This window comes from Martes martes, assembly GCF_963455335.1.
Source record: "Martes martes genome assembly, chromosome: 10".
In the NCBI taxonomy this organism is placed as follows: domain Eukaryota; kingdom Metazoa; phylum Chordata; class Mammalia; order Carnivora; family Mustelidae; genus Martes; species Martes martes.
This window is the reverse complement of record NC_137898.1, coordinates 51,567,853-51,584,221: the sequence shown is the minus strand read 5'-3', so window position 1 is coordinate 51,584,221 and position 16,369 is coordinate 51,567,853. Positions and strand designations below refer to the sequence as shown.

General features: G+C 40.0%; 1 protein-coding gene across 1 annotated transcript; it reads right to left on the bottom strand.

Moving 5' to 3' along the window:
• Positions 1-1,276: 1,276 nt before the first annotated feature.
• TMEM9B (TMEM9 domain family member B) lies at positions 1,277-15,734 on the bottom strand. The gene is made up of 6 exons (XM_080816670.1): positions 15,473-15,734; positions 13,247-13,338; positions 8,857-8,965; positions 6,779-6,913; positions 2,309-2,482; positions 1,277-1,745 (listed from the first exon to the last, which is right to left on the bottom strand). The coding sequence occupies exons 1-5, from the start codon at positions 15,575-15,577 to the stop codon at positions 2,327-2,329; spliced, it is 597 nt and encodes a 198-aa protein (XP_080672796.1). The 5' UTR covers positions 15,578-15,734; the 3' UTR covers positions 1,277-1,745; positions 2,309-2,326.
• Positions 15,735-16,369: the final 635 nt, after the last annotated feature.

Genomic DNA, 16,369 nt, shown 5'->3' with positions numbered 1-16,369 from the left:
CTTGCAACCTTTGTATAATCACTTAGTTCCAGGAGTTTTAGGGTTTTGTCAATTCTTTAGGATTTTCTATATAAACAATCATGTCATCTGTAAACAAAGACAGTTTTATTTCTTCCTTCCCAATCTGTATACCTTTTATTTCCTTTTCTTATTATTGTATTAGCTAAAATTTGCAGTATGATGTTGAAAAGAAGGTGATGAGAGAGGGTGTCCTTGCCTTCTTCCTCATCTTAACAGGAAAGTTTTTGTTTCTATTAAGTGTGATGTTAGCTGTAGGTTTCTGTAGATGTTCTTTATAAAGTTAAAGGATTTCTCCTCTATTCTTCGTTTACTGAGTTTTGATTTTTGGTTTTTAATCATAAATGGGTGTTGGATTGTGCAAATGGTTTTTTTTTTGGTATCTATTAATAGAATCATGTCATTTTTCTTCTTTAGCCTATTGCTGTGATAGATTTAATTGATATTTGAATGTTCAATCAGCCTTACATACCTGAGATAAATTCCACTTGGTTGGTAGTTGAACTTACTTATATCTTTTAATACTAACAATAAAACCTGGATGCCTGGGTGGCTCAGTCAGTTAAGCGTCTGCTGTGGGGTTAAGGTCATGATCCCAGGGTCCTGGGATCAAGCCCCACATCGGGCTCCTTGCTCAGCAGGGAGCCTGCTTCTGCCTCTGCCTGCTGTTCTCCCTGCTTGTGCTCACCCTCTTGTCTCTCTGGCAAATAAATAAATAAAAAAAATATTTTTTAAAAATCTGTTAAAAAAAACCCCACTAACAATAAAATCAGTAATTTCAGGTTAGGTTTGTTGGTTTAAAAAAATTTTTTTTTACTAACCAAAAAACCCATTAAGAACTCCTTAAACCTCAACCTTATTAATTTAATGTGATTTATTTATAACTTTTTGCCAAGAATTTCTTTGAATAAGCCACCCTTCATGCATTTTATTTTTTTCTTCATGAATTTTAATCTCTCAGTTCATCAAAATAATTATTTGTATACTTTCAGAGCCCCATCTAAGTACCATACATTTATACTTTCTTCCTTTTTCTCCACATGCACATGTACACTCAGATAATTTAGTACCCATATTTTATGATGAAACACTGTTATAATTAGCAATAATCGCGCCTCGGATAAACCTCATTGGCTACGATACTGCCACTGCGCAAAGCTTGAAACACTGTTATAAAACAGTAGTCTCGTAACAGGGTACCAAATGTCTTTGTATCTTCGAGTTTATTATACAGCAAAAAGGAGGAGAGAAACACTGGTGTTTTAAAAATTATTTTTATTGTTACATTCCAAAGAGGACATAGGAGGGAAAAAGCCAGTTATCCAATAACTGTTATACCTCTCAGAGGGAGGCACCCAGAAAGGAACTCCAGTCTTAGTTCAAAGCTGCACACACTAGAGCTCTAACAGCTGCCTCTCCACCTGACCGGAAACATTGACAAATGTGTGTATGTCACCAATCCAGAGACGCCTGGGGTTCAAAGAAAATTCCTTTATTGCAAGTGTCCAAGCTCTTAGGATTCATCCTTAGAGATACTAGAAGATGAGAAAGACCACACACACTGGACTATGTTTAGTCATTAGAGTAAACCAGCAAACTGCCAGTTTGTTCTAGGATGCATTGCATCAGACATCACAGTACATGAGGAAAATCTGCATTTTATGAAGAGCCACCAGGTAGTTCAGATCCACTTTACCATGAAGTGCAGTCACAGGCCAACCAGATACCTAGATAATATAGTCAGTGCAAAATTCAAATGGGTAAGTCAGGGCTTTGATGAGGCTGGCTACACTGCAAAATAGAAATGAAACTTGAAAATAGAATGTTAAGTCTATTTACAAAAACTTATTTGGTAAAGTGACTTGAGAAAAGTTATGTTAACCACTTCCCAGCATCCCTGCCCTCCCCTGCCAGAAAGAAAAACAAACAAACAAATAAACAAACAAACAAAAAAACACCTGAAAATTTTCTTGAAAACCAAGTTAAAACTGTGTGGTGAAATAGAGAGTGCTTGTTCCAGGTAAAGGACTTCAAGATAATTTATAGGTAGGCTTATTTTTATTAGTAAAAGTCACAAATAGGAAAAAGGTTAATTGGCCGACATTGAGGTGTGTGCTCTTAAAAATGTCTGTATTAATACGTTAACAAGAAAAGAAAATACCAAGCATATTACTGTTTCCAATTCTGAATTTCCCAGCAAGAGTTGGTGAACTCAATAGGGTAGTAAAACAAAACCCAGGAAAACTCAGTCAATTTTTTTCAGTTGTCTGCCTCATTTCTTTCTAATCACCTTCAATTTGATTTCCAGTTAGCTGAGGACAACATGGCGGTCAAAGACGGATTTTCGCTGCTCTTGAACTTGAAGCTTCCAGCGCTGCTGTGCATACTCTACCTTATTCAGTACATTGGCTCGACTGCGGGAGCGGGCCAGCACATCATGAGCATTTGCAAAAGGCTGGTGATCCTGCAAGTCCAGGAATGGTGAAGATCAGAGATGGCATTATTAGGGTACAACACACACACAAAAGGGCAATTATCAAGCCACAGAGATAGGGGCAGGTAGACTTTACAAACAGACCATCTCTTGGGCCAAGGACTCCTAGGCACTCAAGTGCCAGAAGTAGGATGAACTCAACTACAGAAATGGGTGGTTCAAGTAACCTGAGTGATGAGAAGGTATTTGTGAAATGTTTCCATGAGTCATCATTTCCAAAGACATTTCCCATAAGAAGCAAGCACCAAGACAAAGACAGTGGTCATTTATGTTAAAGACCAGCCTTCCCTGACAGGGGAAAGAAAATCTACTTTCATGTTAAAATTCACATGTTACAGATATGGAAAGTAGAGCTTTTCCTTGCTGTATTCAATACTATATAGCTAATCTGGCAGAGGAAAGACTTGTCTTTTAATTTCCTGACTCCCGTTATATTAGAATTGTTACTTGTCAGCTTAGGGCCAGCCACATTCACCATTGGGAGACAGATCTGATCTTGACTGGTTTTAATATTTCCCGCACCTTTAACACACACACTAAATGGACTGGTTTCCAAAATCCTTTTCATTTCCGTCTCCTCCAATCTGTAATGAAGAGACGCAACTCAAGGGCTACAATCACCCTCTATTACCAAGGACAGTAAGGATTTATTACTTGAGCATTTTTATTAGATGAACACCTGAATCTTTCACTGCTGAGCACTCAGGGGCTTCCATGTGAGTTGCTGCCTTAAGAAAGAGGCTACTGAAGGGTTACCCAAAACCAACCTATCCTGGTCAAAGTAAACCAATGCCACTGATGTTTGTAGTCATGACACAGTAAACCACCATGCTAATCTATCTATGAAAGAGATATAAACACAGCTGCCTAAATGACAAAAAGCATTCAATACTAATTTATTGCTTTTGTTTGCCCTTTCCTTGATCTCTTTTTCCTGAACCCCATGTTAGCAAAGCTTCTAAATGTTCCAAAATAGGATCCAAGTCAACAAGTTGTACCTCTTACATTAACCTTGCCTCAAAGAAAGAAATATTGTTTTGCATGCATGTTTGCCAAAGCTCTATTATATACCCAAGGCAGGAGTCAGCATGTCTATAGAAAGCTGTGCACAACCACATAACTATATATACAACTTTAACTACATGGAGCTACAATGCCTGGTTGTCTTTTTATAGTAAGACACTTACACAATGTCTACATTTCAAAGGCTTCAAAAAGTTTTCTATAAGGAATCTTTCCCTGCCTTCTTTACTGAAATTTCCTCAACTTTTTCCTTAATTTAGGTAACAACTGTTACAAGACAGGCAAAGAGGAAGACCCATTTTTCAAATTTTTAACCTTAAAAATGAAGATAGTAAAAACAATTTCATAAAGTTCAAAATGTTTCAAAGATTTAAGAAAAAAAAAGTCAGGAATGAGGGAGGCTAACGTTGGATTACTTGATTTCCCATAAGGAAATAAACTGATCCGAGGTCATCTAACAAACGAACACAAGACTTAGCTCACCTCACCTTGACTTGGTGTCATATCATCTCAACACACCGATTTTGTTCGAGAAGATTAAAATGACTCTATGGGAATACAGTGCTTCAATGAACTTGTATATAAAATAGTATTGCCATTAGTTTGTTTTGACATAAACAAGACTGGGAAGAAGGATGTACTTTAACAGGAGAGCAGCTCTCAATTTCACAGACCTGTTGTCTACCCTTCAAGGTAAGGGAGAAAAACTTTCCTAACGAACAAATTTAAAGGACTAAACAAACCAGTTAATCCTTTTGGTCCATTTTCCACCTATCAGAACAAGAATGAACTAGCTGCTCGTGGTCATGGATGCTAGAAGAATGCAAATAGAGATTTACCCTTTTTATATGTTTGTTCTTTTTACACCTGATAAAATTACAATAAACACAAAACATGTTTTAATGTAATGCTTTGATAATAGCAATGATGTGTCATGGATACATGATAGGATAAATATTGTGACTACTTGCAGTGAGCTTCTTAACTATTTGTACTACCTCTCACTTGATTTAAAATGCTCTACAGTGAACAAAAATGAAAGAATGTAACTGAGAATTTAACAAAGACATTTTTAAAAGCAGATAAACAGTCAAGAATTCTCATGTTAAGATAAGCAACAACTGTAGGAATTTAAATTTAACTCTTTTTGTACAGAGTTGTTACCAGAAATTCATAGCTAGAGGTTAGAAAACCTCTCTCTGCCCAGAATCAATTCAATAGATAGCCCAGAGTCAGTCAGGACTCTCAGAGATAATGTTTTCAGTTAATATATACACAGAATTGATAACTGATGAACAAAATGGTTAGTAAGCACATGACTCCACCAATCAAATGTCTTTCCTACATATTTTTATCTACGTATTTGTGCATCCATTTCTTTTATGTTCTATGTGCACTACATTAATATCGTTTATTTCTAAAATCAGGAACCAAATATTTAATACTGGAAAGGATATAGTTTAAGTCAGACTTTCTATCTATCCATATGCCTATTAAGAAATAGTTTATGTGGCTTTTGATACGTAACATTTTCATATGTTAGTTCTCAACTGGGGGTGATTTTGTTCCTCAAGGACATTTGGCAATATCTGTGGACACTTCTGATTATCATGATTGGGATGACAGGGGTAACTGGCATCTAGTGGGTAGAGGTCAGGGATGCTGCTCAGTATCTTAAAATGAATAGGAAACCCCCCACAACAAAGAATTATCCAACCTAAAACGTCGATGTTGTTGAGGCTGAGAAAAATCTGTCATATATGAGTGAAAAGTGACATGAGAACAGTTTTAGAGACTCTAATGCTTCTGGTACACAACCTCCTGTCCTTCTAGCTCTCTTTCCCTATTTGTCCCATATGCTTAGTTTTTGACCACAACAGATCTCAGTCTTGACCTTTCTCCCAGCCTATCAATAATCCCCTCCTGGAATTCTTCAAAAATGAATCGGCATTTCTTACACGATTAAAAATAAAAGGTGGAAACATACTATAATTAGTCATTTCTTTTACATGTCTGTTTCTGTTTTATTCATCTCTCTATTCCTAGTTCCTAGCAGAGGACCTGATACAGGTCCAACTCATTATGTGTTGGTTGAATTCATAAGGAAGCAAGGAAAAAAGAGGCAAGCAGAAATTTTTCTTTATAAGTTCTTGACAAAACATAAATGAAATCTTGCCTGAATAAGTTGAGTATTCATAACTGATATTTGTATGATAACAATGTATTGATCAAAAAGCAGGCTCTGTTTGTAGTAATAACTCAAGCCATCCAGTCAGAATTCCCTCTTCCCATCTTTTCTCAACAGGTCCACAAGCCATTCCAAGATAAAAGGACTTTTGACTATAGTTAGCAAGGGTTCACCCTGGGTTTAGCTTTCAGAATTGGTTCTTGAAACTCTTGAATTATATCAATTTTAAGGAACGTAGGCCAATAAAGTAATCCAAAATAAAAAGTAATTTCTAAAAATAATTACATATATAGAATAATAAAATACTAGAAAATTTGAAAATAGGCCCAAAGAGGTTAATGACAAAACAACATAATTCTAAGCTATACTGAATAACAAGTTTGTGGACTATGTCAATTACCAGACATCTTTTTTTTTTTAATTACCAGACATTTTTGAATGAAGTAATGTTAATACAAAAAGGAAACCACAAAACAATTTACACACTGATTATACCAATTATATGTATAAATAGAAATGTGTTTTTAAGAAGAGAAGAGAAGTGGGAATGATGGTTTTATTTTTCTCTAGAGATCGCAGATTTTTTAAGGAGGAGAAAAGAAATATAACACATCAGCAGGTTATCAAGCTGCACTTCATTAAGAAAAGAACACCGTCTTCATGCTTCCCTTCACTAAAGACTCTTTGCCTTCTATATATTTGGTCAGGTTGCCAGGAATAGTATCCAGGCAGGAGCTTGGCGAGAAATCTATCTCAGAAGCTTGTCTCAGTGTAAACATGGAAAGGCAATGAAAATTGTGCCCTTGATACTAAAGGGCAAAGCCTTATACAGCACAGTCACTAAGGATCATCAATTTAGACCGCCATATTGATGGTTATCCAGAACAATTTCCTCATGAAGAGACATACTAAAATTAGAACAGTCCTTAGCTTCCCTAGTTGAGGATCTGCCCCAACACACAAACATCTATATGTAACTATTTTTCACCTGCTCTTTATATCAGATGGTGACAGAGATTGGCCATACACCAGCTGAGGCCATGCCAAGTACTTACCCCAACATCGTCATCGCTCTGTATCAATTGTGAGTGTCCAAATAGGCGTCTCTTCAGTATGGGCTCAACCAGGGTAAGGTACACCATGTACAGAAGCAGAAGGCCCAAAATGGAGAGATAAATTATAATGGTAACCTGAAGGAAGTTGAAAGTAAGTTACATCTCTATTCAAGCCAAGAAATCAGAATTTTGTGTAATAATAGTAAAACCACAGTGAAGACTGATTTTTCTGCTAAGCATATAGAATTTCTATACAAACCAGATTCCAACATAAACTCAACTCTTCACCAAAATATTATTTAAAGAAAAAGAGAAAAGAAAGCATTTTGTCTTTGGGATCTTATTATGAGTCTTTAAAACTCCATCTTCACCTACTGCAAATCATTTGTCACCACTGCTCGCACACCAGTTTTCTTTTTTGACCTGAATACAGTGTCCTAGATTCAGCAGCATGGTGTTTAGATAACTTAAAAGAACCCTAACAAAACAACAACAACAAAAAGAACCCTAACACCCTAACAAAAAATGTAATTCAGATGAATTTCAACAGAATACTCTTTAAGATTAATTTAGATATACAAAAATACATTTCAGGCCAGTGATTTTTCTGAGATCTTAATCTGTACGCTGTCAAGAAATACAACGTGACACCTTTCTCCCCCACACCTCTAGGATGGCTATAACTAAAGACAGTACCAAATGTTAGCAAGGATGTGGCAAAACTGAATCCTCACACATTGCTGGTGGGAATGTAAAATGGGACAACCATTTTGGAAAACAATCTGGCAGTCTCTTAAAAGGTTAAAATAAACTTACCTTTCTAAGGAATCTACCTGACAGGAAAACATATCTCCACACAAAGATATGTGCACAGATATTTATGACAGTGTTATTCCTAAGAGTAAAAATCTGGAAATAACCCAAATGTCTATCAACTGATGAATGGATAATGAAAATGTTATATTCATATAATAAAATGATATTCAGTAACGGAAAGGACTTAAATACTGATAACTTGCTACAACATGGATAAACCTCAAAAACATTATGCTAACCAAAAAGAACCAGTCACAGAAGACTTCATGTTGTATGAGTCTATTTACATGAAATATTCAGATCTGTAGAGACACAAGGCAGAATAGTGACTGTCTAAGGCTAGGGGAGGAAATGAGATTAACTGTAAATGGGCATAAGGGATCTTTTTGGGGTCACGGGAATGTTCTAACACTAAATTTTAAAGTTATTTTAAATTTCCTAAAATTTATTCAATTGTACACTTACAATGAGTGACTTTTAGGGTATATAAATTACATATCAAAAACTTAGCTGAAAAATAAAGAAGTACAGTGAGGATTTCTCTACAGGACAGCACCCTGCTGGAGCAGGAATTCTCCCACAGAAGTCTTTGTAACTGTTACAGCTGACCACCCGATTCCCCACAGGCCTTTCCTCAGGGGAAAATGAATGGGAAGCTCCATATAAAAAAAACTGGGGAGAAGAACTGTTAGTCACCAAAATAAAGTAATTGAACCCATTAGAGGTACAAATAGTGATGAGAGTAATCTACATTCTATTTCCTATTAAAAAAAAGGAAAGGAAATCTTAGAATCCAGAAATAATATTTCTAGAATAGTCCATATATATATATATATATATATATATATATATTTATTCATTCCCCCCTCCATCCCCCGCCAAGGGTTGAGAGGACAGGAAGAAAAGGGCTTAGTCATGCTGTGCTCTCACCAGCTTCTGGCATATGTGGCTCATAGAAAAGCTGGGATATCTTTCAGGATATGCTAATTACACGCAGGGCATTTTTGTGCCATTTCACATATCACACCCACGTAACATGTCTTAAGCAATCCACAGAGCATCTCAATGAGGCAGGCAAAGAAAAGACCCACGGTTCCTATGGGGCTGGTATTGGGGATAAGGAAGGAAGGGGTTAGTGGATGGTGGGGATGAGAGGAAAGAACAGTGATTGAGTGAATGAAATAGAATTCAAGAAAAATTGTCTTGTCTTTTCTAGATACCATCAAAAACTATTCCAGAAGCAGATGAAATTTTTTATTTACCTTGATCGTAACAGAGCTTCTTTCCTCGTATTTGCATTCACAGCGTAGACAGTATGCTTCTACATCAGGCCCACGCACGGGCATGGGATCCACAACATGAAGGCAATCACTGAAAAAACGAGGATAAAATATTGTTCAGCCTACCTGGATTTTCTACTTATATTGATCAAAACTTTCATGAGATCCAGAATAATCACTGAACTTAAGAATTTAAGGAACAAATAATAAGGGAAGTGAAATCATTTGCTCCCTCAGTATTAGCAATCTGGTGAGATTTAACAGTCTAAGAACCAAAAAGACACACATGTAGTAGCTATTTCCAAAAGTGCTGCTGTTAACAGTTACAAAATGCACCTGAAAAATCTCAAATGGGATCAAAACCTACTTAGCACATCAAGTTATATTTAGATTTGTTCATTTACCAAGAAAAAATTGCTTTAAATAATTTAAAGTATCTTGGGGCATTGTTCAAATATAAGATTATCTCTTTTATGAATTAACATCAATCTTAACTGCCACAGAGTGGTATATGCCTGGCTAATCACACTGAACAGTTGCTAAATTCTGAAACTCTGGAAACTGAGGTCAAAAGTGCAATAAGAAACAATTACTTTTTTAAAAAAATTACCTTTCTAAATGAGCAAAAGTCTACTGAAAACATGGAGAAATAGGATTATGACAACAAAAATATTTAAAAATGAAAACTGATTACCTAGAAGAAGTATATAAAAAATAATAAAAGGCTAAATGTTTTTGTTGTTGGATGTTCTTTATTTTTTCCCCATTTTCTAGGCCACTTATTTATGGCTTATGAAAAAAGCAACTCTATAAAAAAAAAATCTTTACCCCTTCCCCCCAAAAATCTTTTCCCAGAAACCCGCCAATTCTAGGAAATAATTAAATTATGACTTTTCCCAACTATTAAGAGCCTATTACTCTGTTCACCTTCAGCAAAAGTAGGCAAAACTCTCCTGTCCTGTCAACGGCTGGGTAATTTTCTTTTGTCATCTCTCCCTCAGGCACTTCTGACTGTCTGAAGAACCATGATAGGATCCTGTCTCATTCCCCACATCTTTCTTAGGGGCACCCAATGCTCTAGGCTACATCTTTCCCTCTGCCCGGCAAAATCTACTCTTTCATGTCCTTCTGAGCCATGGTATAAGAGAGAAAACCCAAAATGGCATAAATGATAAAAATTCAATCAGTTATCCCTAACAGGTAATTTGATTTTAACAAAGATACTAATGAAAAAATAAGCCTCAACTGGTAGTATGTAAGGTTCCACACTCATACCATACAAGTTTGTGTTATCTGTTCCAAGCATATAACAAAACCAGAAATGTATCCAACTTGATACAGGCATAAAATGGACAGAGGAAGCTAAATCCCATTTAATCACAGAGGTCATCCAGGCCAACACTTCCAGAGAAGTCACCTGCACAGGGTCACAGAGTAGATTAGAAGCTAAAAAGACCAGAACCCCAGGGCTCCTACCACCTAGGTTGGCTCCCCTGTAGCTCTCTGAACCTCAGGAAACTAAGACTTACCTCCTAGTTTCCCATTTCAGCTTCAGAGCCTTCATAATAATACCTAGGAATTACTTGGGGGAACTAAGTGTTGAGTATTGAGTGTTTCTTTTTAAGTACAGATACAGTTTAATAACAAGGAGATACTGAGCCCTGTGCAAAAGTTGTGTACTGTGGGAGAGGAAGGTTGGTTCTGGCTGGCTAGTCAAAAACATAGAACCTAGACACAGAATTCAACCACTCTGAGAACTAGGCAACACCTCCCCCTAGTGCCAAAACAAGGGTATCATCAGCTAACATCACACCCCAAACACAAACCACAGAACTCAAACTTTCCTTCTGTCAGACAGCGCAAGTCAATAAAGAATTGAAGCTAACAATGGGAGAAAATGGAAGCCAGAAGGTAAAACAGTATCTAGGACCAAACAGGTATTGGAGGCTTTGTAAAGTCATAACACCCTGATTGATCATAACCTGCTTACCCTTCTGAAACCAGTTAACAGCTGAGAACTTATCTCCAGTAAAAGGCTGAGTTGCAGGAAGGAAGCAAGGGAGAGGGGAAAGAAAAAAATCACAAAGGAGCCTTGTTTTCAACTGTTTCTTTTCAAAGCTCCCTATTTTGACCAAAAACCAGAGTGAATGCCATATGTTTCCGTCTGAAACTGGGATTATAAAAAGTCAGTGAAAAGATTAGCGCTAAACACTTGAACAGTGAATTCACCGGCCACTCAAATAATAGACATCACATTCTATTCCTGATAATAGATTAAACTAATTATAAGTGCTCAGTGTATTTGGAAAATGTATAGGAATAACTTTAAAACTTATATGAGCTTTCTTGTATCATAAAAGTAACTTGATGATATAAAATCTATAAGAATATAGTTAAATCACTTTAAAAAATATTTTATTTATTTATTTGAGAGAGAGACAGAGCACGAGGGAGGGAAGGTTAGAAGAAGAAGCACACTCCCCGTTGAGCAGGGAGCCCAATGTGGGACTTAATCCCGGGACTCCAGGATCATGACCTGAGCGAAAGGCAGTTACTTAACCAACTGAGCTACCCAGGTGCCCTAAATCACTTTTTAATGTGAGACAATTTAAAGTGGAGCACAGAAGTTCAGAAGAAGTTTTCAAGAATACGCTTATCTAAGATCAGATTGAACTATATGTATACCATTGGAAGAACAGAAAATGGCATCAGAAAAAAGAAACATGCTCAAAAAAGAAAAAAAAGAAAGAAAAGAAAAAAGAAACATGCTCAAAGGCTGCCTTTTCTTTTTCAAAGTCAACCTGAAATATTGTAACCAAATGAATTTAATCTTGCTTTCAAAGTTTTGCTGATTATTTAGCTATGAAATCGGGTACATGTAAAATTTCCAAGCACTGGGAGCTATTTTTCTTATACGCCTACCCCAGCAATATTCTATCACGTTTACAAACCATAAAACATCGCAATACCATGAGAAGGAGCCCATCCATCCTGCTACAAAACAACTGCTTCAGGGCCCCTGGGTGGCTCAGTAGGTTAAGCCTCTGCCTTCGGCCTAGGTCATGATCTCAGGGCCTTGGGATCGAGCCCCACATCGGGCTCTCTGCTCAGCAGGGAGCCTCCTTCTCTCTCTCTCTCTCTCTCTCTCTGCCTGCCTCTCTGCCTACTTGTGATCTCTCTGTCAAATAAATAAAATCTTAAAAAAAAAACCCAACTGCTTCCCAATCATTTTATGCCGTATGTAGAAAAGCTATCATTTGTAAGATGCATAAATAGAGAAGGCTGCTGGTGACTAGTGAGTCAAGATCCCAGTCATCATAGGCCTGCTTGATACTCCAAGGGCTGAGGGAGCAACTTCTTGATATAGGTAAATCCACAGCACACCAACAGGGAAACCATGATACACGTGGCTCATTCCCATTCCTTCCTGAGGCTTTTGACACTTTTTTTTTTTAAGATTTTACTTATTTTTTTGACAGAGAGAGACAGCGAGAGAGGGGACACAAGCAGGGGGAGTGGGAGAGGGAGCAGCAGGCTCGGGGAGCCTGATGTGGTTCTTGATGTAGAGCTTGATCCCAGGACCCTGGGATCATGACCTGAGTTGAAGGCAGGCGCTTAATGACTTGAGCCACCCAGGTGCCCCTCCTTTTGACACATTTAAACATAGTCTCCTGTATTTGACAATATATCATTAAAACCTACAAGTTGTGAAAAGTATAACCCAGATAAAAGAGGCTTGCTTACCTTCCACAGAAAAGCAAGAGAGACTAAAATTTAAGAGGACACAAGAAGGTAGCTATGGCCAGTGTAGGTGCCACGAACTCAGCTCTGTCCTTTACAAAACCCTCCCTACTTGGAGCTTAGTGTTTTGGCTATATTCCTTTATGTTTATGTCACACACTCAGGGCCTTACTCTCACTTTTTCAAATAGAAGTGGAATTTGACACACTTAAAAAGAAATACAGGTGACCCTTGAACAATGGGCTGAAATGCATGGGTCCACTTGTATGCAAATTTTTTCAGTAGATACAGTACAGTACTGCAGATGTATTTTCTCTTCCCTATGATTGTCTTAGTAACATTTAATCCAGTTTACTTTATTGTAAGAGTATAGTATATAATGCATATAACATGTAAAACGTGTGTGAATCAACTGCTTGTTTTACAGTAGGCTATTACCAGCTAAGTTTGGGGGAGTCAAAAGTTACTTGCAGATTTTTGGCTGTGTCAGGTTCAGCACGCCTGAGCCCTATGTTGTTCAAGGGTCAATTGTATTTAAAAAGGAAACAATACATTGGATGAACATTCTAGGCTAACAATGACAACCACAAAAAGAAATCTGACAGGCAATTCAGTAATCTAGAATACTTACCAATCTTTTTGGGATATGTTCTTATTATAAATATGCCCAGAATTATCTTTATAGGGCGGACAGATACATTTACATCGGACATCCTCGAAATTCTGCAACAAAAATGGAAAGTTAGTATAGCTTGTTAACAGGTTAGCAACAATATTTTTAAAAACTGCACCATATACATTTTGCTAAGCATCCCCTGTCAAATATTCTAAAACTATTCATTTTGACAGATAGAAGTTTATAAAAGCCACAGTTTCTTTTTGGTAATGCTAATGAATATGCATATATATTACATAAAATTATTTTGAAATAATACCTGTACGTGATCTGTGATTTATTAATGACATTTGTAGGTCACGTAACCGTCCGACTGTGCTAATGTTATCACCATCTACCTGCCAGTAAAAAGACACAGTAGACAAATAACTGTGCCTGCAAATAAGAATCTGATTACAAAAGGATGAGGAATAATCAAATTACAAATTACTCTCAAAACAAGTCACAATTCTTCTAATCACCATCCTTTCACCCTTTGGTAGAATGGCACTAATATGGACAAAGGGGGTCCTACCAGAACTCTACAGAAGGGTGAAATTGTAGAGGCATTCAGCTATATTTAGAAAGGAAGTACACAAGGGAAGTAGCTGGAGTCTAAGTGAGATCAGTTTGGTCTACTCTTCCCAGGAAACTTTGCTTCTAATCCCTGGTAGACAGAGAGGATAAGTACTGATAAAGCAAGTTTCAAGACGTGGTGAAAGAGGTGACTAAATATATGAGCACAGGGACTAGGAGAAGCTTCATCAGCAAAGGGGAATTTATCTGAGAAGGCAAATGGCTCATTAGTCTCCAGAGGACAAGGCCTACTGTTCCTATATATGGTGCTATGTCTGGCAGAGCTGTTGACAACACGTTCATTCAGCCACCACTTAGTGAGCATTTGTTCAGTGCTGGACCTTGTGCTCAATGAAGTGGATTCAGATAAGTGTAAGACATGGTCCCTGCCAGTAATGAGGACACACCCTAGTAATGGAGACTGTCAGATAAATACAACATTACGATACACTCTTAAAGTGATGACAGGAGATATGCAGAGGATGCCAGTAATGTTTTGAAAGACAGGATACTTGCTGTTGTCCCTATTGCTGGTGGGAGGTAGGAAAGATTTCTAAAAGGACTCCTGATCAAACCACCCACCCCCCTGCCATCTGTCCCCATTAACCTGTCTTTCCCAGCCCCTGTATTTAAAGATATTCTTGATTAAAGCTCCTATTTTTAAAATATGCAAATTTCATTGTTTTCTCATCATATTAATGTGATGAGATGATAAGGAACTAGCTCATCAAGAAGGAAGCACAAGTGTGTACCAGGGCAGAGCAGGTCTGGAGGGTAGGAGCATGGAGCGTACTAAAAGAGTAGCATGAAGAGGCATGAGAAGGGCCCAGAAGTGGAGCAGGGGGAAAGGCTACAACCTTACCTGTCTTGCAGTTTGGACCCTTCCTTCTCCACTAAAATACCAGAAGAAAGAAGGCAAAAAGAGGGCCAAGAGATCCTGGAGGGAGTTAGGTCAGAATATCAGGCTGGTGAGACTTTGTATAGGTCCTCTTGGCAAGGAAGGCTGCCAGGAGAGGCAAGTTCCTACATTGGGAAGGGAACTGGTTCAGGGATGAGTTGAAATGAGTTAGTTCCTAACCGGGAAGATCTCCGTGAGTTGGGGGCTTCTTGTAATTTTGATTTAGGGAACGGGGGAGGGGGGCGGGGCAGGAAGAGGGATGTCTGTGAGGCAGGTGGAGGATGGTGGTAGACTTAAGGAGCTTAAGGGTGGAAAGTTAAAGGCTCTCGGAGTTGGAAAGGTTGTAAAGTTTGAGGTGGGTGCTGTCGGGGCTGGGAAGGGAAATGGCTAGCAGGTGGAGGATTTGCTGTCCCCGCCGTGGGCACTGTGAAGACTGGGTGGAGCTGGGGACGGGGGCGGGGTATCCGGCGGGAAAGAGGGGAGTAGTGTCAGGGCTATGGGTGGCAGTGGGGGCAGTGACAGTCACACTGTCAGGGCTGGAGGGCTAGAGTGCTAGCAGGCAGTTTGGTGCTATCAGGCAGTACGGGGGTGTTGCAAGGGCTGTGAAGCTAGGGGTCGGGCCAGCAGGGTTGGGAGAGGAATGGGTAGGGAGCAGGTTGACAGACTGTTTCCGCAGGGCCGGAGGAGGGGAGGAGCTCCGGTCTGGAGCGAAGGCTGGGCGGACTCACCTTGGCGGCGTCTGACAGCTGCACCAGCAGCAGCACTGAGAGCGCCAGGCAGGACAGGCTGAGCAAGGAGCCAAGCCGAAGGAAGCCTCCCCACAGGGTCGCCATCGCTGCCAGGCCCAGCGGTTCCCACAGCCCGGAGCCCCCGAGACCTGCTCCCGGCTGGGGCTCCGGCTCGAGCTCCGGCTCGAGCTCCGGCTCGGGCTCCGGCTCGGGATCCGGCTTGGGATCCGGCTCGGGCTCGGGCTCCTCCGCCCGCACTTCCGTCTGGGCCTTGGCGTCACCGACCGCGTCGGGTCAGCTACAAACAGCATCCGCCCCGGAAACGGTTCCGGGTGCGCAGGGCTCGGAGGTTGCGCTGTGCCCGCGCCTGTCCGGCGTACACTCCGGCGAGGAAAACGAAGGGGGCACCTCTAGCCGGGCAGCCTCGGCCCAGCAGAGGTTTGAGGCGCGAGGCTGTCTTTCTTGGGCGCAGAAGCAGCGGGGGCTGTGGACCGCCAGTCTCCTGGGAAGTCCTCTCGCCCAGGGAGACCCCCAGCAAACACGGGATCTCAGACGCGAGCCTTCCAACGACCCGTGCGAGGCCGGAGCCGTTCGTCGCCAGACCCCTGAGGCTGCAGGGAGCCCAAGCCCCAGGGATCGCTGGAGAGTGCGGCACATCCTACAGGCGCAGCGGGGGCGGGTGGTAGGCGTGGAGACGCTCCTATGGGACCGACTGGCCGAGCCATCTCTTCCCAGCAAGCCAACCCCCAACCAGAGGGTCGGGGTCCTTTCGGGCACTTTGGGTACTAACCCGCCGCCCGCACGCACGCGCTTCCCGGACGCAGGTTTCTAACAATCTCTGCTTTCGCGGCCCTGGCCTCTGTTTAAGTCTCCCCGCTTGCGTCGCGGTGCGTGCTG